Source organism: Myotis myotis, unplaced genomic scaffold (genome assembly GCF_014108235.1).
Source record: "Myotis myotis isolate mMyoMyo1 unplaced genomic scaffold, mMyoMyo1.p scaffold_m19_p_13, whole genome shotgun sequence".
Lineage (NCBI taxonomy): Eukaryota > Metazoa > Chordata > Mammalia > Chiroptera > Vespertilionidae > Myotis > Myotis myotis.
In genome coordinates, this window is record NW_023416317.1 from 46,128,670 (window position 1) to 46,152,494 (window position 23,825).

Consider the following 23,825-nt stretch of genomic DNA (forward strand, 5'->3'; position numbering starts at 1 on the left):
TCATGGCACATACCTAGGTTGCAGGCTCAATCCCCAGTCTGTGTGGGAGGCAGCCCATCAATGTTTCTCTCTCACATTGATATTTCTCTCTCTCTCTACTTCTCCCTTTCTCTCTCTCTAAAAATCAATAAAAATATTTTTTTTTTTAAAAAGAGAAATCTGGAGGGACTAAAGGCACATCGTATTTTGAGAATGACATTGTAGAAGGTATGTCCCTCAGAGGGAGTATTAGATAGCTGACGGGTTGGGAGTAGAGCCCAGGGTGGTATTTATGTATTAAAATCCTGTTTTCCAGAACATGACATCCTGGCCGAGGGAAGTCATGGTGCTGTAGAAAGGGAAGAAACCCAAAAGATTGCCTCACGCTGACAAGACAAAACACCCTGGCTTTGGATGGGGACAGACCAGATTAGAACCCAGCTTGCCTCTTGCCGAAGCTTTAAAAGTTTCCATCGGTTGAACGGAGTGGATCCAGAGACATGGAAGCATGGGGCAGAGTGCGGGATCTCGGCGGGAAGGCGGGGCAGGGTGGGTGGGTGGGTGGGAGGTGATCAGCCAAAGACCTTGTATATATAAGTGCATAGCCCATGGACACGGACAATTAGGTGATGGAAGCCTGGGGCGGGGGGCGAGGCGGGCTCGAGGGGATTAATGGGGGGAAAGAGGGGACATATGTAATACTTTCAACAATAAAGATTTTAAAAAAGTAAAGTTTCCATCTGTAAAATGGGCTTACTGCTGCCTCCCTTACGGTGGTCCTGAAGATCAGACGAGAGCATAAAAGGGAAGTGCGCACTCGACGTGGTGACCCCGCTCCACTGCCGAGCCTTCCGGAGACTCCGCGCCAGCCTCTGAGTCCGGGGAGGTGCGGTTCACCTGCATACTTAATGCTTTAAAAGGAACCATCTCTTTCTTTCCAAAGCTATTCCTGCACACAGTTCTTAAGCATCATCACTTTACACATTTCTGGTAATTTAGCAGTGGAAGGAAGAGTAACGAAATGAGGCCTGGGTCTGTGTAGCGCCTCCTTCACCCAGGTGCTGTGGAAAACAGTCCTTCAAGTGTCTGTCGGTCTCCACTGCTGAGGTGGCACACCCAGTTTCCAGACTCCCTGTTGACCCCCAGATCTTCGTTATTGATGTCTATGAGACAGGGAGACATATGCCATCATGAAAATATATTGTAGACTAGCCTCAAAACCTTTCCTCTCCCCGTCCCTTAAAAAAATGTACATCTTCTCTGTAAAAGATTTAAAACACAGGTAAGCAAAAAAGAAACAGTGAGCAATCTCTCAAACAACACCCAGATAGGATTGTATTAACATTTTTGATTATGTAGTTCCAATCCTCTCCTACGGGAACATAAGCCTGTCTTGATATATTATGTATGCAGTGCGTGTCTGGACACTAGAACCAAACAATCGGGGTTCAAACCCTGTCTCTACCACTTACTGCTGTGTGTCCTGGCAAATCTGGGAAGATGACAGTACATTCATTCCTCAGAGTTTTTTTCGAGGGACAAGTGAATTGAATATGTAATACTAGAGACCTGGAGCACAAAATTCATGCACGGGTAGGGCCCCTAGTCCTGGCTGGCAATCAGGGTCGATCGGGGCCTTCTGGCTGCTGGCCGGGGCCTTCCTTCATTTCACACCGCCCCCTGGTGGTCAGCGCAAGTCATAGTGAGCAATTGAACTTCCAGTCTCCTAGTTCAGTGGTCGGCAAACTCATTAGTCAACAGAGCCAAATATCAACAGTACAATGATTGACATTTCTTTTGAGAGCCAGATTTTTTAAACTTAAACTGTAAAGGTAGGTACATTGTTATTAACTTAATTAGGGTCCTCCTAAGGCTTAGGAAGAGCCACGCTCAAGGGGCCAAAGAGCCGCATGTGGCTTTCGAGTCGCGGTTTGCCGACCACTGTCCTAGTTGAGCTCCCGTGGGGACACTTTGCATATTAGCCTTTTATATATATAGGTGCCCCGAACTGGACATGGAATAGGACAGTGCTTGGCAATAGAGTTCTACCAAGCTGGGCAGGACATGCAGATTATGCAACACCTTGTCCCTGCACATCCATGTGTGTCCATAGCCCATGCACATATGCATGTCTACAGATGTGTACAGGCCTGTGTTGGTGTGTGGATAGGTGCAATTGCTACATCTAAACGCACAAAATGAGATCGACCTTTACATAGGGATCTGAGAAGCAGCAGTCCACTAGATCAAACTAAGACGATTTTCCATGCCTTTGAACCTCCAGTGAGTGAAGTGGCTTCTTCAGCCCACTCAAGTCTGGTTATGATTTAAATCAGAACCTGTAAATTAATATCTGCCCAACGTCAAAAACAGTAACATCATGAATGCAAATTTTATTTAACAAAAAGACATGATTCTTCCAAAGTAAAAATCAGAAACACCTCGAAAGCTTCCGTTCCAGCTCTGCAGGTACACCAGTGTGCTACTGGGCTACCACCCCATCACACGGCCATGGCGGCCCTTGGCAGGGGAGGGCCCGTCACTGCAAGGCTACAGGGAAACCTCAGGTGGAAACGCACAAGCGGAATCTGTTTTCCAATCGAGCACTGCAGTGAATGTTGCCACTGCAAGGGGACATGTGAGGTATGTGAAAGGCCAGGTCCCGGGCTTGAGTCATCATACAAGGTCCTGTCAGGAGTCTGGATTGGGCTGGTGTTGGAGGAGATGGCTGTAGGTCACAGCTGCACTGATAACCGGCTTGTCCACGAACTCCACGGTGCACGGTTCGGGGGGATCAGCACTGCAGGGCGCCCGCTCCAGTTCCAGCACTGCGATGGTGTTTGGGGCTGATGTCACCAGGATGTGCCGTGGCACAAACAAGGTCACCTGGGGGCCCCGTGCTGGCCAGTAGCGACCAAGATTAAAGCCATTAATCCACACCTGACCCTGGAGAGAGAGACAAAGAGAAACCATCAACCCCAGCTGCCCGGATCCTGGAAATAGGAGCCTTGATGCACGTGGGCCAGCACGTGGGCCAGCACGTGGGCCAGCCTGCAGCCGCCAGCCCGCAGTGGCGCTCTCCCTCCACAGCCCAGGCCTGACAACCAGGCGCAGGCCAGCCTGGGTCCCAGCATTCTGCTGGGGTGACTAGCCAAGTGGGGCAGGGGCTGGGTGGGAGAGATAACCAGTTGCCCAAACAGCCACTCCTGCTTCAGGAGAATCCATGTTTGGCCCCTCTGACTGGCTTCAGCAGCCACTCATCAGTGCTGGACGACACAGGAGGCAGTTTTGCCAAGTTTCTGCATTTCGTCCTGGGCCCTGGAGGACTGCCTGTCTCTCCACGCCAGCCTCTCCCCGACTCTCCCGCACACAGAGAACTGCCAAGCAGCCCCTCGAGGAGGTGAGCTTTCCTTCTATGTCCTCTGCTTCTAGAGGTGGGTCTTGACCACACTGTCTTCACACACCAGGTGAGCACAGGCCTGCAGCCTGGGAACACACAGGTCCTAGGAGCTGTCCCCAAACACCGCCGCCCCCCCCCCCCCAGCCTGGCTGGCGTGGCTCAGTGGTTGAGCAGTGACCTATGAGCCAGGAGGTCAGAGTGTGATTCCTGGTCATAGCACATACCCAGGATGTGGGCTTGATCCCCAGTAGTGGGTATACAGGAGGCAGCCAATCAATGATTCTCTTTCATTTGATGTTTCTATCTCTCCCTCTCCCTTCCTCTCTGAAATCAATAAAAAAAATATTTTTTAAAAAAACAAAACAAAACACAAAACAACCCCCTCTCCTCGAAGGATGAGGGGCTTGTGTGAGGGAGAGATAGGGGCCCGCCCAGTAGGGTGTTTACTGCAAGTGTTTGGATGGTTTTCACACCAGCACCAGGTGTGCTTCAAGGAGCAGAGGGGGCCCTACAAGCTGCAGAGACAAGTTCTGTGAGTAGCAGAAGCCGCTTCCGCTACAAAACTGAGAGCAGAAGAGAACCTCTACCAGGAGGTCTGGCGTTTGGGTGTGGCCACAGCTCCCCGTGGGTGCTAGGCCTTCCCAGTTGGCTGGACAGATGGAACCTTCTGCCACGAAGAAAGAGCAGAGGCGGGGATATCACATACAGGAGAGAGAGGCTGTGCGGGAGAGGAAAGAAGGCATAAAGGGAGAAGGAAGGAAGGGAGGAAGAAGTAAGTAAATCATTCCCCACCGTGACCCAAATACAGACGGTCCCCAACTTAGGATGGTTCAACTTTAGGATTTTTCGACTTTACGAACTGTGCAGAAGCGATACATACCATAAATTACCCAATATATTATTATAAAATAGGCTTTGTGTTAGATGATTTTGCCCAACGGTAGGCTAATGTAAGTGTTCTGAGCTCATAGGTTAAGCTATGATGTTTGGTCGGTGAGGTGTATTAAATGCATCTTCCACTTACAATATTTTCAACTTACGATGGGCTTATTGTACCCGCATTGTAAATGAGGAACACCTGTATGTTGGGGGCGACACCCTGGAGGAGGCTGGACCATGGCTGTCACCTGCTGAGCCCCGATCCCCAGCATGCTCCATGTCACAGCTGCGGTCACTCACCTTAGAGCGACTCAGTGGCTCAGCTTTGAGTATTTTTTCAGCCTCCAGGTGTCTCCTTTATTCAAGCTCCCTCTGAATTTCCTAGCTGGGTTCCAGTCTTAGACCCAGCCCTTACTGGCTCCTCCCATACCTGGGTAAGGCTTACTCCTAGTGCATACTCCTAGTGGCCCCACCTCCCAGACTACACTGTGGCTGACGGATATCATCTCAAACGGTCGCTCCTAGTTATTGATCAAAGTTGATATGATCTTTCTCCTAATTACTGCCTTAATTCTGGACACTACATAATCTGTTGTGGTTGTTTTTTCCTTCCCCCAAACGATCACCCGTGGCCCATTTTGAGTTTTTGGCTGCCATATGGACTCTGCCTCCTGACTCACCTGAACGAGTCTCCAATATGGAGGTGGCATGTCTCTCACCGTCCCTCTAACTTGCCCCAAACTCAGGGTTACATCTTCTCAGGCCTCGGTTATGAACTATGAAATTATGAAGCTATAAACTTCTTCAGGGCAACATTTCCCCCCACTCTCAGCTTTCTTTTTTTAAGGTCATTTTATTTTTATTTTTTTTTACATTCTTTATTGATTAAGGTATTACAAATGTGTCTTTATCCCCCCATTGTCCCCTCATCCCCCCAGTTTTGCCCTCACCCCCTGCTGTCTGCGTCCATCGCTTATGCTTATATGCATGCATACAAGTCCTTTGGTTGGTCTCTCCCCCTTACCCCCCCCCTCCCCCACTCTCAGCTCTTAACAGAATGTGCATTAAATGATGTTTATGGCAGTTTGGCTGCCCTTCCAAGAGAGGGGGATGAAGCATTTAGAAAGAACAGGCCATAGGCCCATAGCGTGGAGTCATCACCATTCAACAGAACTTTCGGCAATGATGGAGTGTTCTCTGCTGCCCAACAGAGCAGCTGAGTGCACTTCAGAGTGGCTACTGAGCACCTGAAATGTGGTTTGTGGGAAGAAGGAATAGAATTTCCCCTTTCAACTGATTTAAATTTGAAGGTAAATAGCCACAAGTAGCTGGTGGCTACCATCCAGCTGAGGTATGGTGAAACGCATGTCGTTTCATGATCAGACCACAATCTCTCCGCTTCTCTCCACCCCCAACTGCCAGCCTTCTAGAGCAAGTCATAACCAATGCTGTCTTAGTCTCCTCACAGGTCTCCCGACTTCCTCTATTAACTGTAGAACCCCAGGCTCCACACAGCAGCCAAGTGAGAATCGGGTGGTTTCATGCGTTCCTGCTTCTTACCTCCTTACCATGGCCCTCAGACCTATGACTTCTTCCTCCCCACCCTCTCTCTGCCCCTCTGCCCCTTGCTCATACAGCTGCCCCTGAACTTGTCCCCATCCCTTTTACACACCAAATGCTCTCCATCACTGTTCCCCCAGACCTGAAGCCTTCTGATGGCTCAGGTCTCCATCCATCACCACCTCTTCAGAGAGAAGGGTCATGGACACCGTCCTTAGGACTGGGCCTCCCATTCCAAGTCACTCACCATCCCTTTACTCTCTTCTTTTTTTTTTTTTCTCCTAGTTATTGTCACTGTTGGGTATTTGCATCCTTTGTTTGAGTAGTGGGTTATCAGCTATTTCCAGCATGGGCTCTATAAGGGAAAGGCTTTGTCCATCTTGTCCAAGGGGAGATTCTCAGCACAGTGATTTCCATCGACACCTGGCGGCACTCAGTAGTAATACCCAGGCTGAACATTCCTCCTGAGAAAAGACTCACCTACAAGGAGACACGAAGCCCTCCTGAAAGAATGCTTCATGTTCCTCTGCTCCTGGCTTAAGAGTTTTAGAGGACAGTGTTTACTGGAAGGAAAATGAAATATCTGCACTCCTTGACTAGCACTGTGTTTTTAAACAATATATACATATTCTGACTTTTGTTTCTCTTTAAGAAATTATGCTGAAGTTACTGGTGGAGGCGGGAGTATGCACATGTTGGTAAATGCCATTTAAAAGTAGACACACTCATGCCTTAGCAGGTTTGGCTCAGTACATGGAGCATTGGTCTGTGGACTGAAGGGTCCTGGGTTCGATTCCAGTCAAGGGCACATGCCTGGGTTGCAGGCTCGATCCCCAGTAGGGGCCGTGCAGGAGGCAGCCAATCAATGATTCTCTGTCATCACTGATGTTTCTATCTCTCTCCCTCTCCCCTCCTCTTTGAAATCAATAAAAAAATATATTAAAAATAATAAAAGTAGACACCCTCGGAAATGAATATAGTGAGCGCACAGGGGCCAAGCCTCTGTAGCATGAACCTTGGTGGCTTCTGGGGCTTCCCGGGGCTGTCCCAGCTAATATTTCCATGACAATGTCTGACTTTCTCTGACCATAGCTTGACCCTTGGCAGACTTCCCCTCTTTGCTATTATTACTAAGGTGATAATAGAATAAATGTTAGGTTCCAGGAAATGGTTGACCTACTTCATTAATCAGAAAGATATGTGTCTGTTTTAAATTCTTTAGATAAATCAATCCTCTCATACAAATTTAAAGCGAATGTTCAGTGCTGTTTTAAGTCACAGTTTAAAACTTTTCTAATTTGGCTAAGAGTTCATTTAAAAAACAACAAACTCGGATCCAATGTTGATTTTGTCACACTCTGAGAGAAGACATGCAGACCCTCGGAGAACTTAAAATGGGAAAGACACAGGTCCATTTCTCAAGGTTAAAGAGCCCTCACCACACTCAATTCATGAGTAACTGTCATGCTAACTTGGGAGAAAGAAAAACATTTTTTAAAAAGGAAAAACAGTGAAGGGCTTGCTTAGATAAGATGTTAAATAAATGTCACTGCAGTACACAGGGAAAAAAATGAAAAATCTTCTTCCCTCCAACCCAAGGGGGTCTGCAGCTGATGCAAACCACACCTCTTGGCTTCCTTTTTGATCTCACAGTAATAATGTTAAGTAGCTTTATGGTTTCTCTGTATTTTAGACCTAAACAGAACGGAAGCCATGGAAACCTAAAGCATTAGCATAAAAGATACATCACTTCCTCCCCTCACAGAACCCCAAATATAAATTCCTTTCCTTCGCTACTCCCAAAAGCCCCATTTCTTGACCCCTTCTATGGAGTACCTTCCCTAACAGTCATTGTACCACCTCACATATCTGGACCAAAGCTAAGAACTGCTGAGGGAAAACTGCCTCCCGGCAGCCATATAATATTTGTTACAAAGTCCATGCACTAAAAACTGTGGGAGACACTCCTTCACTCAGAGCCTACCTACTCCTGCTTACACACCATTTTCACAAGTTTCAGTTACTAAATTAATATACATTTATAGAAATCAATCTGATTATCTAGTTTTCAAGTTCACAGGACTTGTGACAAGAAACAACAAATTAGATGGAAATGGTAGGGGGTAAGAATAACTAAATCAGGCCAGGAAAGTTTAAAAAGCATACCAAATTCAGAATGAAAGTAGGGTCAAAGAGCACTAAGACCGGTGGCAGACTGCAAAAATGACCACAATTCTCTGCAGCTCCTCCTGTCAGGATTCAGAATCTGCTTCTCCATCCCTTGGGCCAAGACGGTCTAATGACTTGTACGGGCCCAAGAACATGGAAGAAGTGGCATATGAATTCTAACCTGAGCCTTAAGAAGCCGCACACATTTGTAGTCTTTCTTTGAATCCTGCCAGTCACCAGGTGAACAAGCCTCGAATGGCTCACAGGACTCAGGAGAATATTTTACTTTCATTCATAGGTGTATTATAAAGGATCATCTCAGGGATGGCCAGATGGAAGAGATGCACGGGACAAGGGGGATTGTGTGTGTGTGGGGGGTGTGTGTGTGTGTGTGTGTGTGTGGAGCTTCCAGCCCTCTTCAGGTGCACCTCCCAGCACCTGCATGTGTTCACCCACCCAGAAGCCCTCCAAATCTACCTGTGCTAGAGTTGCTACAGAGTCCCATCTCCGGCCCCCCACCTCAACCCGACCCCAGAGGTTGGAGGGATGGGGCTGAAAGTTCCAACCCTCTAATCACGTAGTCTTTCAGGTGACCAGGCCTCAGGAGAGGACATGGGATTTTTGTCAGCTCTTTGTTATAAATTCTTTTATTTCATGATTTTTTAGAATTTTTTTTTTTTTTTACATTTCGAGAAAAGGTGATGTTTGCCTTTAAAAAAATAAAACTGGTTTTAGTATATTTTGATTCTTCGCTTTTCAAAGCATAATTCTGGTTGAGGAAAAGTGGGACAAGCCTACAAGTGGCTAAAAAAATGCAGGAAGACTGCAGAGCACATTCATATGCGGTTTATCCACACCCAGCTGAAGGAGAGATAAGCAGTACAGATGCCACTACATTTGCAGAACACCGTCAACGCCTGGCCTTATCTTAGGGAGGTTGTGGTCAGACGAGAGTTCTGGCCTATGTCTCTTGGATACAGTAAAACATGCCCGATCGCTTCCCACCAAAATCCCAGCTGACGTTCAGGCATTTAACCAGAAAGCCACATCCGACGTAAGCAAAGCCAAAGTGATCAGAAGAGATTTTTTATCTCATGAATCACTCTTACCAGTGACTTCATTCACTAAATCAAGGTAGTTTCTTTACAGCAAGTGAATAGCATAAGCCAAGGGGCTGGAAGAAAGAGCCTTGTCAGGGCCGCCCTGCTGGAGGAGGGTTGGCGTGCCTGGAGATAGAGTCTTAGAAATGGTTATTGGGTCCATCCTCACCCCACCGCCCACAGCTGCCAAAGTGGTAGTTCTCCCAAAAGTCAGCACTCGGCGCCTGGTGCGGAGTGGGATCTGTCTGTTCTGCGCATGCTGATCAGGAGCTGGCCAGGGGCACCCTCAGCACCAAGGACCACTGCTCACCAGAAAATAACAGAAAACACAGAGATGCTCCATTTTATGTCTGTTGTAGGTATGGCCTCTCATCTCAGACCTGAACAACCAGGTCCACGAATCCTGTGGATGGGCGTGCATGTGCGTGTGTGTGTGCATGCAGAAAGCCTCATTTTGATATAATTCACAGCCATACAATTTCACTCATTTAAACTGTATAGTGCAGTAGTTTTTAGTATACTACAGAGCTATGCAACTGTCACCACAATCAATTCTAGAATATGTTCATCACCCCAAAAAGATACCCTGCACCCTTGAGCAGTGAGTCCCCATCTCCAACCCAACACTCCCTTTCTCCCCTTTCCCTGCTCCAGGCAACCAGGAATCTTCCTGTGTCAATATATTTGCCAATTCTGGACATTTCATGTAAGTGGAATCATACCAAATGTATGGTTTGTGACTGGCTTCTTTTATGTAACATGTTTTCAAGGTTCATCCACGTTGTACCATGTATTATTATTTTTTAAATATATATATTGATTTCAGAGAGGAAGGGAGAAAGAGAGACAGAAACATCAATGATGACAGTGAATCATTGACCAGCTGCCTACTGCATGCCCCTTACTGGGGATGGAGCCCGAAACCCAGGCATGTGCCCTGGACCAGAATCGAACCTAGGACCCTATCCACTGAGCCAAACCAGCCAGGGCTGTACCATGTATTAGTACTTCATTTCTTTTTATTGCTGAATGATAGTCCATTATACAGATATACCACATTTTGTCTATTTAGTCATCGGTTGATGGACACTTGGTTTTTCCATCTTTTGGCAATTTGGGATAAAGCTGGTGTGAACATTTGTGTACTAGTTTTAGAGTGGACATATAGACTTGATGGACTTTGGGGTTCTGAACCCTCTGACACATTCAATAATATTGTGTATATATGTACTTTTCAAGCATGAAGATGCAGACCATTCGTCAGACTGGTGAAATAAGTCAAGAGCCTAGAGCAGTGGTTCCCAACCTGTGGGTCGCGACCCCTTTGGAGGTCGAACGACCCTTTCACAGGGGTCGCCTAAGACCATCCTGCATATCAGATATTTACATGACGATTCATAACAGTAGCAACAGTACAGTTATGAAGTAGCAATGAAAATAATGTTATGGTTGGGTCACAACATGAGGAACTGTATTTAAAGGGCCAGAAGGTTGAGAACCACTGGCCTAGAGCAGTGGTCGGCAAACTCATTAGACGACAGAGCCAAATATCAACAGTACAACGACTGAAATTTCTTTTGAGAGCCAAATTTTTTAAACTTAAACTATATAGGTGGGTACATTGTTATTAACTTAATTAGGGTACTTCTAAGCTTAGGAAGAGCCACACTCAAGGGGCCAAAGAGCTGTATGTGGCTCACGAGCCGCAGTTTGCCGACCACGAGCCTAGAGGATTAGCACAGGCTCTTCACTGGTCTTTGAGGCCTTGTTCAATGATGCCTGCCTTTTCATGTGGGCCTTCAAATCAGACAGACCCGGGGCTCAGGGAGCTGTTCCACCACCTACTTCCGTACCTCATACCTCTCTGAGCCTCTATCTGCTCATCTGCAAACTGGAGATAATGATAGACATCCTACCGCATGTACCACTCTTGATGTTTATGGAGATAGCATCTCTAAAGTTCTGAGCTGAAGGCCTGGGTCTGTAACTCTTGGGCATGACACCTTTATGACCTGGCCAAGATGAACCCCCTCTGACCTCCAAAACGTCCCCTGCTTTTCCATTTCTGCACCTTAGCTTCTATTATTCTCCCATCTGAAAATCCCTTCCCTGACAAATTCTGATGAAGGGCCTTCTGCCCTTCAGGTCTGTTTCAAGCTCCATCTGAGCCACCCAGCCCTTCTGATAATCCCTGTAACAGACATGTCCTTTTTCTGATTTGCATCTCTGCAGAATTCTTTCTCTTAAGGCACTAAATTGATACCACTTGGTGAGCAGTGATTTGTGTGTGGGTCTTCTCGTTTGCTTTAGCCCTGTATCCAGCAAAGTCCCTCCTCACTCCCATCTGCTTTCTTCCCAGGGCTCAGCAACACAGGCATTTGTGCACCTTTTTAATCTAAAAGCAATTATAGCCCTAGCTGGTTTGGCTCAGTGGACAGAGCATTGGCCTGTGGACGGAAGGGTCCCGGGTTTGATTCCAGTCAAGGGCACATGTCCAGGTTGTGGGCTCAATCCCCAGTAAGGGGGCGTGCAGGAGGCAGCCGATCAGTGATTCTCTCTCATCACTGATGTTTCTATCTCTCTCTCCCTCACCCTTCCTCTCTGAAATCGATTTTTAAAAATATAAAAAAATTTTAAAAAAGAAGCAATTACAGAGTGCCCAGGCCCAGGAGGAGGGCAGGGTGGTGAATAAGCAGGGCACTTAAAAAATCCCCTTCATGAAGCGATTGACTCAGTGGGTGAAATCGAGGTTCTGACCTACGTGTGATGAAGCATCATGATGGAGTCCAGGTGGGGCACAGAGGACCTCAAAGGAGGATGGGACCAGTCCTTTCCTAGACTAAGGGTCCAGGAAGGTTTCATAGAGGAGATCATGTCAGTCTTGACAGATGAACATGTGGTGGCTAGGTGGGTAGAGTGAGGGAATGAAAAAGCATGAACAAGGGGAATGTAAGACACAGCAGAGCATCAAGAGGGAGAAGGGAAGAAAGAAGGAAGAGAGAGAAAGAGGAAGCAAGGGATCTAGAACAGCCTGTTGGCTAGAGACTGTACATCCAGGGAGGGTTCTACTTTGTTTTTTTGGGTCCTGGAGACCCCAGATATCACTTCTTGGCTGCAACACAGGACTTGGCAGAGGAGAGGGGAAGGCTGACAAATGCAGGGGGAAGTATGAGAAGGGATCTTGGCCTGGAGGAAGGTGGGGAGGGGATTCATAGCTTAGACTTCCTCCTAGAGGCCACTGGGCAGGAAGTGAGGGTGGAGGCAGAGAGATAAGAATGACAGGAAGCTGAGGGAACAAAGGAGTCACACCTGATAGCAGACAAGAAGGGTGAGTCCTCCGTGGAGGAGGTGGGAGGAAGAACAAGGTGGCCTAAGGAGAGTGGTGAAGGTTAGAAAGGCCAGCTGAGGAGGGGGAAGAGACTGACCAGGAACTCTTGGGCAAGCTAAGGGCCTCCAGAGGCAGGAGAGAGTGAGAGGACCGTGGCCCTGATGAATGCATTGGAGAGGTCCCCAGTAGTCCCCCAATTACTGTGAACCAGTAAAGGCCAATGGTAGACCCAGTCAAGATGGAGGATAAATAAGGAGACAAGGGGGCCAGTGGGTTGATTGATGGCTCTTAGAAAAGAATAGTGGTGATGTCTGGACTGGATAGAAAGCAATTGCAGCCTTAATGATGGAGAGTTTCAGGTCACCAGTAAAATCCAAGAGCAGGCTTGGGAGGCATGAGAGTTTGGGGGATAGAATCATGTGGCCAGAGAGAGGATATTAGACCTTAAAATTCCAGAGCTACGCACACCAAGATATACCATATGCTGGATCATAAGACAAGTCTCCATATATTTAAGAAGATTGTGGAACCATCACCACATTTTAATTCTGGAACATTTTCCATTACCCCAGAAAGAAACCCCATATCCATGCTGTCCCTCTCCATTCACACCATCAGCCCCTGGCAACCATTAACCTACTTTTTGTCTCTATCGATTTGCCTTTTCTGAACATTTCATAGAAATGGAATCATGCAATATGTGCCTGGCTTTTATGCCTGGCTTCTTTTACTTAGCATAATGTTTTTCAGATTTATCCATGCTATAGCATGTGTCAGTAGTCTGTTCCTTTTTACTATGAACTACTATTCTATTGTATGCAATGTGTTATTTATCCATCCATCAGTTGAAGGACCTTTGAATTATTTCCAGTTTTTGGTTATTATGAATAATGCTTCTGTCTTCATTTCACTTCTCCTCTCAGCAGCATGAACGCCTGTTTTCCTCCTACTTCTTTGGTCTCTCCCCCTCATTCTCTGTCATATTTGTGTCTCTCAAAGATCAGCCTTAGATCCTCTTTTCTCCTTCTGCATCCTCTTTTTTTTTTTTTTAATATATATTTTATTGATTTTTTTACAGAGAGGAAGAGAGAGGGATAGAGAGTTTAGAAACATCGATCAGCTACCTACTGCACAACGCCCACTGGGGATGTGCCCGCAACCAAGGTACACGCCCTTGACCAGAATCGAAACTGGGACCCTCCAGTCCGCAGGCCGACGCTCTATCCACTGAGCCAAACCAGTCAGGGCTGCATCCTCTTTTTAGAGGACCTCATCCATCCCACATCTTCAACAACCACTCATACGCAAATGATCTTGTATGTGTATTTCCAGGCCAGATCCCTCCTCTGAATTCCCAATACTTGGACCCAATAGCTCTCCTCCAGTATCTTCTCAGAGCTGTTCTCAAAGGCTCCTCAAACTCAGTTTGTCCAAATCCAGACTCATGAGCTCGCTGTTCCAGCCCAAGTCCTCTTCTGAAATTTCTTCTTTTGGTAAATGCTACCATCTGTTCAGCTGCAAGTCTAAAACTAAAGAGTCATCTGGGATATGCTCTTCTCTTTAAACCCCCATGTCCAATCTATCATTACATTTTATTGACTTCAAACATCTCTTGAATAGCTGATGTCATCTCCATCTTGGTTACCACCATCCCAGTCTCTCGAGGACACTGTAATCCCACCTCCTGGATAGTTTCCCTGGATTCACACATACCCTCACCCAACCCATTCTGCACACTAGGGTCAGAGAGGCTTGGCACACCACAATCATGCCATGTCACTCTCCTGCTTCAGTGGCTCTCAGCATAAAGACAAAACTTGAATGTGATTTAATTGGCTAATCCAATCTGGTCTCTACCCACTCCCACTTTCTAGCCTCTTCTCTGAGCCACACTCCCTTTTCTCTGTGTTTCATACATTTGGGTCCTTCCTCACACTCGCCATTTTCCCCTCTAAGCACATGACCTTGGCACATGTTACTTCCTCTGCCTGGAATATGCTCCCTTCCCCTTTTTGCCATGTTAATTCTTACTTACCCTTTATATTTCTCAAGCATCACTTCCCCGAGTGAGACTTTCCTGACCTCCCTGACAAGGTCAAATGCCCCAGTTATTAACTCCCAATAGCTCCTCTTAGCACCCATTGCAGCTACAGTTTTACCACTTAATTGGGATTATTACATAATTTGGTTTTCCTCCCCAACTAGACTATAAGTTCTATGAGGGCAAGGACCATATCTGGTTTTATATACAGGGTGGGGCAAAAGTAGGTTTATAGTTGTTTGTATGGAGAATAATTAATATATAATAATACAAAATAAACTGTTCTATATACTCACAATTGCAAACCCACTTTTGCTCCACCCTGTAGTATATCCTTAGTGCCCAGCACAAAGTTTGACACGTAGTAGCCACTGAAAAAAGCTTTGTTGAATGAATAACTGAGTGATGGTTAGGTTATTTAAGATGAAAATAGGACTTGAAGTAGAGAAAATGACAGTGAAGGAAGACACACTAATATCTCCAAAGAATGAAGGAGAGTGACTGGGTGGTAGAATAGCCAAGAAAGAGTTGAGGATCATGTAGACTAAGGTGGGTGCCCCAGGGCACGGGCTGTATGAAGGTGGGGCATTATGGGAGTATGAAGTTAGGCATGGATGAAAGAAAAACAGGCTTTCCCAGAGATCCCCCCCTTTGCCTGTGCCATATTTTCTTCAGAATAAAGAGGAAATACCCATCATACTCAGTCTCCAAAGGCACAAAGTTTTCTTAGAGAAATCAGAAAAGCCATCATTCACTAAAGGAAGTCAATGAAAATGGAGCAGATGGTGCCACTTCCAAGCTGGCCATTGAACCCTGCAGATCTGCCATGGTCCCACTTCTAAGGAATGGGAAAACAAACACAGAAAACCCTCCACTCCCCAAACTGCCACGTGGCATCTCACAAGCAGCTCTTTTTTTGTTTTGTTTTTTTTAAATCCTCACCTGAGGATATTTTTCCATTGATTCTTTAGAGAGCATAGAAGGGAGGGGAGAGAGAGAGAGAAACACTGATGTGAGAGAGGCACATTGGTTGGTTGCCTGCCACATGCCCCGACCAGGGGATTGAGCCTGCAACTGAGGTACATGCCCTTGCCTGGAATCAAACCTGAGACCCTTCAGTCTGCAGGCCGATGTTCTATCCCCTGAGCCAAGCCAGCCAGGCATGAGCAGCTCTTTTTGACTCTTTATTAAACACTAAAAACCAGATACTTGAGGCTTGAATTCCAACACTCTCTATGAAGACACGTACCTTGGTCCACCCAGGAAACTGGATAAAGGTATCCTGGGGCAAGTCTGGGATTCCACTGGGAATGGAGAAGTTTCCCACATAAAAGGCCGGGAGTGTATAGTTAGATGAGTGGGCACAGGCTTTGCTGCGGTAGCTTCTGTTGTTGCCATGCCAGGCACCCAGGTGGTACACAGCATTCTCAATGTCCAGCGGGAAGATCATCCAGTCGGTGAGGATGCTGGAGTTGAGGGTCAGGTTAGAAATCAGACCCTGCAAAGAAGAAGCAGAGCAATGAGCTGGGGTGGGGAGGAAAAGGCATTAAGTGTCTGTGTTCCAGACCCGAGTTCCTGGGAAAAGCAAACTGGGATATGAAACACCAACAACAGTAAACCAGACTCAACCGGTGCCTACATCCAGGTGACACCGATCTGGCTAGGGAAGAAGCGCATCTCCTTGGAAAGATGTATGTTTCCCAAACCACAGCTCTCTCTCTCCTTCGCAGGCCAGATGTCCCGGCAACAGGCCCTGAAAGGGGGCTGAGCTACTAGAGCTTTTAACCCCAAACCTCCAATCTGCAGAGTTTGATTCAGAGCCACTGCTAGAATGGAAGAGAAGGTGGAATCTGAGGAATGCAAAAGAACATGAAGCTCACTGTAGACTGAGGGAGGGGACAGACTCTGCCTCTGGCATATAACCTGGAGTAAGCAAGTCTTGACCTTGGGCTCCTGAGCAGCGCCCACAAGGATGATCACATCTGAGTTCACTCACTAGGTGTAAGGACTCAATGAGATACTATACATGAGAACACTGTTCCAAGACCCCCAGCAGATGCCTGAAACCGTGGGTAGCACTGAACCCTATGCATACATATGTTTTCCCCTATACATACATATATACATAAATAGATACATACATACCTTTTCACTTAAAGAAAGCACTTTAGGGCTTCTCTTTGGCAAATCAGAATTGCCAGCATAAACACTTTGTGCTTTGGGGCCATTATTAAGTAAAATGAGGGTTACTTGAGCACAAGCACTGCGATACTACAACAGTAGATCTGATAACCTAGACAGCTGCTACGTGACTAATGAGCTATAGGTGCACAGCGTGGAGATGCTGGACAAAGGGATTGTTCCAGGCAGGATGGACTGGGACAGCATGAGATTTCATCACACTACTTGCAATTTAAAACTGGAATTGTTTCTGGAATTTCCCACTTAATATTTTTGGTCCATGGTTGACCATGGGTAACTGAAATTGTAGACGGGAAACTGTGGCTGCTGGATCCGTCAAAGCAGAGAAAGAGCAGCGGTGATGGTGGCGAACCTCAGAGGTGTATTCTGAAGGTGCTCTGTTTGTCCCCTGAGGTCAGGGGGCAGGTGTCGCTGGCACTGGCCACCGCATTGAAGCCTCTGCTCACAGTGCATCTAACTTCCCCTTCTTGGCCTTTTATGTGGGAGAGCACCCCCATTCCCCGTGAGATCCCAAATCTGCCTCTGACATCTCTCAATAGCAAGCCTCAATGACTCACAGAGTAATTCAACAAACATTAGCCAGGCACCAGTGTGCCAGGCTCTCAGCTGGGTCCTGGGGAGCCAGAGACTACATTAGCTGTCCTGTCACTCCATGTGTCAGTGTGGCCACTGAGAGCCAGGCAGGAAGGCCACTAATTATAGCCTCTAACAGGGTTATATTTTATTGATTAGGTAGAGAAAGAGAAACATCAATGATGGGAGAGAATCATTGACCAGCTGCCTCCTGCATGCCCCCTACTGGGGACTGAGCCCGCAACCTGGGCGTGTGCCCTTGACCAGAATTGAACCTGGGACCCTTCAGTCCACAGGCTGATGCTCAATCCACTGAGCCAACACGGCTAGGGCACAGGGACATTTCTATTGGAGACAAAGGTGGCCCCAGCATGGCCATTCCCTAAGGCTATAATTGCCTTCCCTCTGAGCCACATAGAGAGACAGGAAAGAGCCCCAGACACTTGTTCTGTCCTAGACGGGGTGGTGCTATCATTCCCTCCGTGCAGGCCTTCTCTCTTCTAGCACACGGTGAGATAGCAGAGGATGTATCTCAACATCTTTACATCCCCAAAGCACCTCGCAGAGTGTGAGCTTCACAAAGGTTTGTTGGGTAATGCTCTAAAAATATGAGTAAGAAAAACCTGGACATGGTAACCGGCAGAGGCGAGAGGCAGGGCAGCAAGGTTTTGGATGGTTCAAGAATGTCATGGATCGTCCACACCCAGAAAACAGGGCAGACCCAATGCTAAGCTGACTTTGTTGGCAAGGGAGTGCCCTTCGAAAGCTGGGTGGGTTTTATAAGCAAAGGACGAGCACAGTGCAGTGGTTTCCTCCTCCTGTTTCTTTCTACAGGATGACTGAACTCAAACACAAGGGAAGGGTTCTGTCTGCAGAGGAAAACAGGTCTGCAAAATAACCCAACTTCTAAGTTGCAAAACAAATCAGAGCAGGTTCATTCATCCAAGTTGACAAAGTGTGTGGGCCTGTTTGTTTTTTTCAGTTGTGTGTTTTTTTGGTTTTTTTTTTAGAGAGAGGAGAGAGAAAAACATCAATATGAGAGAGAAACATCAATGGGCAACCTCCTGCACACCCCCTTCTGGGGATCAAGCCAGCAATCCGGGCATGTGCCCTGACTGGGAATTGAACCGGCATCCTTTTGGTATGTGGGACAACACCCAACTGAGCCACACTGGCCAGGGCCAAAGTGTGTGTGCTTTTTTTTTTTTTTTTTTTAATCCTCACTTGAGGATATTTTTCCATTGATTTTTAGAGAGTTGAAGAGAGAGGAAGCCCTTACCGGTTTGGATCAGTGGATAGAGCATTGGCCTGCGGACTGAAGGGTCCCAAGTTCAATTCCTGTCAAGAGCATGTAGCGTGGTTGCGGGCACATCCCAAGTAGGGGGTGTGCGGAAGGCAGCTGATCGATGCTTCTCTCTCATTGATGTTTCTAACTCTCTATTCCTCTCCCTTCCTCTCTATACAAAATCAATAAAATATATATTAAAAGAAAAAGAAAGACAGAAATATCGATGTAAGAAAAACATATCGATTGGTTGCCCTCTGCACATGCCCAATCAGGGCCTGGGCCAGGGAGGAGCCTGCAACCAAGGTGCATGCCCTTGACCAGAATCAAACCCAGGACCTTTCAGTCTGCAGGCCGATGCTCTATCCACTGAGCCGAACCGGGTAGGCCAGTGTGTGTGCTTTGAAGAACTGCTTCTATGTTAACGGAAGGGAAAGAATGTGAGAGCATATTTAAATAGATTTACAAAAATTTCCTCAGGTGGCTTAGGCACAGTCCTGCCAACCTTTGAACCTCACTGCCAACAGCAAGGCTGGTCCTACCTTATAATCATTGATATAATAGCCGTAGTTCACACGCCCCATGTTCTCCACCAGAAGGTCCAGAGTGGCTCCAGCTTTCCCCGTTATGTTCAGAGTGGTCACATAGTTCCGGTCAAGGACTCCCTGCGGGACCTGTGGGTTCAATGCCAAATGAGGAATACCTAAGGTGAGGGGATCGCAGAGAGGCAGCTCACTCCGTTAATTTAGCAGCATTTTCCTGCCTTGATGAGCCACCGGACTTGGGAGGAAGCGCTTTGATGGCCCCTCAGTCCAAGTCACCGGCCAGGTGGCCAACTTCCTCCAATCACTGCTTTCTTTCTGAACAGCTGTGAGCCAAGGAAGGTCTAGACTGGTTTCCTCTGCTCTGGAATGTTTCCTTCGTGTCTATTTTTAATAGAAAGGGAATGGCGGCAGAACATTCCAGGGGAGGATTCCCATCACAGGAACCTCTTCGTGTTCTCATAGCGCAAAAGGCAGTCATAAAAAACTAGCTTCTAAACAACATGGTGAGTTGAAACAACATCAGATAAAAGAGATAAAAATCAGAGAGTTAGGTGGGGTGTCCTCACCTCAAAATACCTGATACCATGAAAATTATATAATAGAATGAACGGAAACAGCAGGCATTTTAGCAACAACATATTCCTAATTTTTAAAAAAACGAGATTTTAAAAAATTGATGTTACCGACCATAATTCACTACCACGATGCCTAGATTGAAATCCAAGAAACAATTGCCATCAGTGTACACATAATGACTTAGAAACTTGCTTCCACTGAAAATAAAGCCGCGGATGACACTGGAATGGAAATATTTTAATTTGAAATCTTCTGAACCAATTTTCTTGGTTAGGAAACTCTTTTTGTGTCTTCTTTCACATGAATGTTTCACTGAGAGGAATGGAAACCCTAACATATCTTTGTTATGAAACAAAGTTCTTTGTGGATTGTAGCTGTAACGGTCATGAGCAATCCTTCTTCAGAATATTATTTTTCATAAATGAGTCACCCCTCTGGTGTATACAAAACGGACCCTGTCCTCCAGAAGCCGAGAAGACATGGGATGGCCTTGGGCTGGGGAGTCCAGAAAGGTTTCCGAGAAGGTGGGGCCCTGGGGAGGGCCCTCCAGGTTAAGAAGGGTGAGGGGGTGTATTAAGCAGATGGAGCACGAGGGAGGCCATGTCAGCAAATGAAGGGCACAGTTGAGGGGCAACAAGAAGAGGGGCAGAACCTAAGGTTGAAAAGGAGGACAGAGGTCTCCAACGCCATGATACCAAGTGCAGACCACACATCCCCAGTGGGGCAGACACACCGTCTGGAGGCCACTCTTACCCCATCCACGGAGACGTAGGCCCGGTCGTGGACGCCCCTGCGGGGTGAAGAGAGAGGGGTTGGCTCGCTGCAGTCTTCAGGAAGTGTTGTTCGGTACAGCACAAACCCAAAATACTGGTGAGAAAAGGATGAAAGACAAATCCATCACTTTTGCAATTTGTTTTAGGAGAACTTGGTCACCCTCGATCTGAGTGTAAGTGATGCTTCTAAAACCATAAGGAACTGAAATGCTTCCTCCGCCTCGGGAAAATTCAATCTGAAAGAAGGGAACTGGCTTGAGTTATTTGTTTGTTTATTTATGTTAATTCTCACCAAGGATATTTTTTTCCATTGATTTTTTAGAGAGAGTGGAAGGGAGGAAGAGAGAGAGAAACATCGAGGTGAGAGAGACACATTGGTTGCCTCCCGCATGCACCCTAACCAGGGCCGGGGATCGAGCCTGCAACTGAGCTGTATGCCCTTGACCGGGAATCAAACCTGAGACCCTTCGGTCCATGGGCCGACTTTCTAATCACTGAGCTAACCCAGTTTTTAGATCGTGGAATAACTATCACAGAAGTAAACTTCAGGGAACCCTGAAGAGTCTTTCATCCAACATCCTTTTCCACATGAGGAAACGGGACCCTGGAATGTGTTCAGTGATTTGCCCTGAATCACTGAAGGGAATCCTATCCCATACATCGAAGGTTACTTATGGAATCTCAAAAAACAAACAAAGAAGACAAATAACAACAACGCCAAGAATGTTCGGTAAATCATTCTCCAGGTTCTTGGGCTAAATCTGCTCTAACATACAAAACAAGAGTCAATCAGAAACTGTGTAAAGTGGAGGAGTAGGGGAAACGGAGATAGTGAGCAATGGGTGCAGCCTGCTGCTAAGTCAGAAAAGACTTTTAGGTGCTGGTATCCCTGCTCCAAAGGGAGGCCCCAGTCAGCCTCGGCGGCAGCAGCACCCAGGGCCCGGAGGGACCTGCCTGCTGTGGACATTAGCCAGGGTGAGCTGGACCAAACCCTAGGTCAGTGGAAAGAATCCAAATCCTTCATGGACCAGAGACAAAGTTCCTCACTTCCAGGGCCCAGCAAGCAAGGACGTGCACCTCGGGCAAGAGGAAAGGTGATTTGGAGGAGCTGAAAACAGTGTTAACTATGTTCCTGTGTTGCAGGAAAGGCCTGAACTCAAGAAATGCCCCTGGTGTCGCCACTGAACCTTCAAGAACGCCTCCCTCGGACCCCAAGTCTCCATCTGTCTCTTGTAAGTCTTAACTCCAAGGCTGGGGAAAACGGGGAGGCTTCCTAGGGGGGAGCGGAAGCTGCGATGTTCCCCACAAAGGTGGAGCTGAGGCCTCCGAGGCTGGGGGTGGGGGTGTACCAGGGTGGCACCCCACTCCCCGCAGCTGTGGCCTCCATGGGTTTCGTTGGAAATAAACACGTGTGGGCTTGCCCCAGACCTGAAACAGCCAGGGCTCAGGGCACCCCACCCAATCCGAGAGCGCTGCCTTGGTCCAAGATCAGAAAGCAGAGGGGCCTGAGAAAGAGCACAGTGTGCGTGTCTATACATTAACCTGGAGCTCACGTCCCAGGGGGCAGCTGCTCTAGTGTCCATGTCTTCTCCTATGCGCTCCATGCCCTGCCAGGTGGAGAAGGCATGTTCTGATTTATAGCTGGAGACATGACCACACAGCCAGTGCGTGCTCAAATTAGAGAAAGAACTCTACTCAATGTGAATGAAAAACTAGGGGGTGGGGGACCGTAATCATTCACTTTATTTATCACACACCAGAGCTGTTGGCATAAAACATTCTTGTAAAATTTCACACGTGTAAACATAGTCACCTGTAAGACATTCTTGTAAAACTTGTGAAACGTTCCAAGTGTAGGAATAGTAATTGAAGGCAAAAACACACTAGACTAAGATCAGATTTGCTATGATTCTATCATCTTATTGTTCAGACACCTTCCAGAAGGCAATCGATACAGAAAATCAAAAGGGCAGACCCCATTCAAAAAATGGGGCTGAGATCCTAACTGAGTTATCAAACTTAGCAATTGTAACAAAGGGACAAGTTGACGTTATGGGCACCCTGAGGACACATCACCTTTGTCGTGTTTGTGCCAAAAATGTTTTGCTGAATCGAATTAGTGAAGGGCAGTCTACCAAGCAACTGGTCTGAACTCTTCAGAAAAGTTCATGTGACGAGAGAGAGAAAAGAAAGACGTAGGAATTGTCCTGATAGGACTAAAGAGGCTTTGTCACTAAATGTAATGCATGATCATGGATTGGAAACTGGACTGAAAAAAGATAAGCTATAGAGGACATTATTGGAATAACCAGGGATACTTGACTATGGAAGGCCTATTAGATAACTGGATTGCGTTAATATCAAATTTCTTAAGTATGATCATTATGTTGTGGTCCTGTAGGATAATATCCTTTTTCTTAAGGGATACATGCTGTAATATCTAAGGGTGAAGTGTCATGATGGTGACAACTAACTCAAATGGTAAAAAATAATAATAATAATAAACAAAAGAAAACAACCAGACCAGCAGTTGATGACATACACACACAGAAAGATAAAGCAAGCGAGGCCAATGTTACTACGTGGTGAGTCTAGGAGGAAGCTATATGGGTGCTGGTTGTACTATTCTTGCAACTCTTCTAAATATGAAATTTCCCAAAACAGAAAGTTGGAAAAGCTCTTAAAGATGGGGCAGCGCCTAGAGATTAGACACACTTTAAGACACACACACACACACACACACACACACACACACACACACAAAGTGCCTGCTTTCTGTTCTCTTCAAAAGCCAGAAAAAGAATCTAGAGATTAGACACACTTTAAGACACACACACACACACACACACACACACACACACACACACACACACACAAAGTGCCTGCTTTCTGTTCTCTTCAAAAGCCAGAAAAAGAATCTCAAAGAACCTAATCTAGTAAAGAATCTCAAAGAACCTAATCTACCATCCTTACACTTCGCTAACTAAGGACAAATAACTAAGCTGTCGTTTCTGAGTATAAAATAGCGGTTTCTGCCCTAACTGGTTTGGCTCAGTGGATAGACCGTCAGCCTGCGGACTCAAGGGTCCTAGGTTCGATTCCGGTCAAGGGCATGTACCTTGGTTGCGGGCACATCCCCAGTAGGGAGTGTGCAGGAGGCAGCTGATCGATGTTTCTCTCTCATCGATGTTTCTAACTATCCCTCTCACTTCCTCTCTGTAAAAAATCAATAAAATGTATTTAAAAAATAAAAAAATAGCGGTTTCCCCACTGGTACCTAGTAATAAAGATTAATTAGATGAGAAGTGCACTCAATATATAGCTTGGGCAGAATCATGCTGAAGCAGGTTAAGCTACAATTTATTTGAGTGAGAATAAGAAACAGGGGGAACGTAGGACAGATCGGGCTAATGTG

At 46.6% G+C, this 23,825-nt stretch overlaps 1 protein-coding gene across 1 annotated transcript in view; it reads right to left on the reverse strand.

Moving 5' to 3' along the window:
- Positions 1–2,342: 2,342 nt before the first annotated feature.
- GLB1 (galactosidase beta 1) overlaps positions 2,343–23,825 on the reverse strand; it is a 69,211-nt gene continuing 47,728 nt past the window's right edge. The window contains 5 exon segments of the mRNA XM_036332869.1: positions 2,343–2,701; positions 2,704–2,925; positions 15,706–15,954; positions 19,059–19,190; positions 20,391–20,504. Coding sequence (XP_036188762.1) covers positions 2,543–2,701; positions 2,704–2,925; positions 15,706–15,954; positions 19,059–19,190; positions 20,391–20,504 — 876 coding nt within the window. The 3' untranslated portion in view covers positions 2,343–2,542.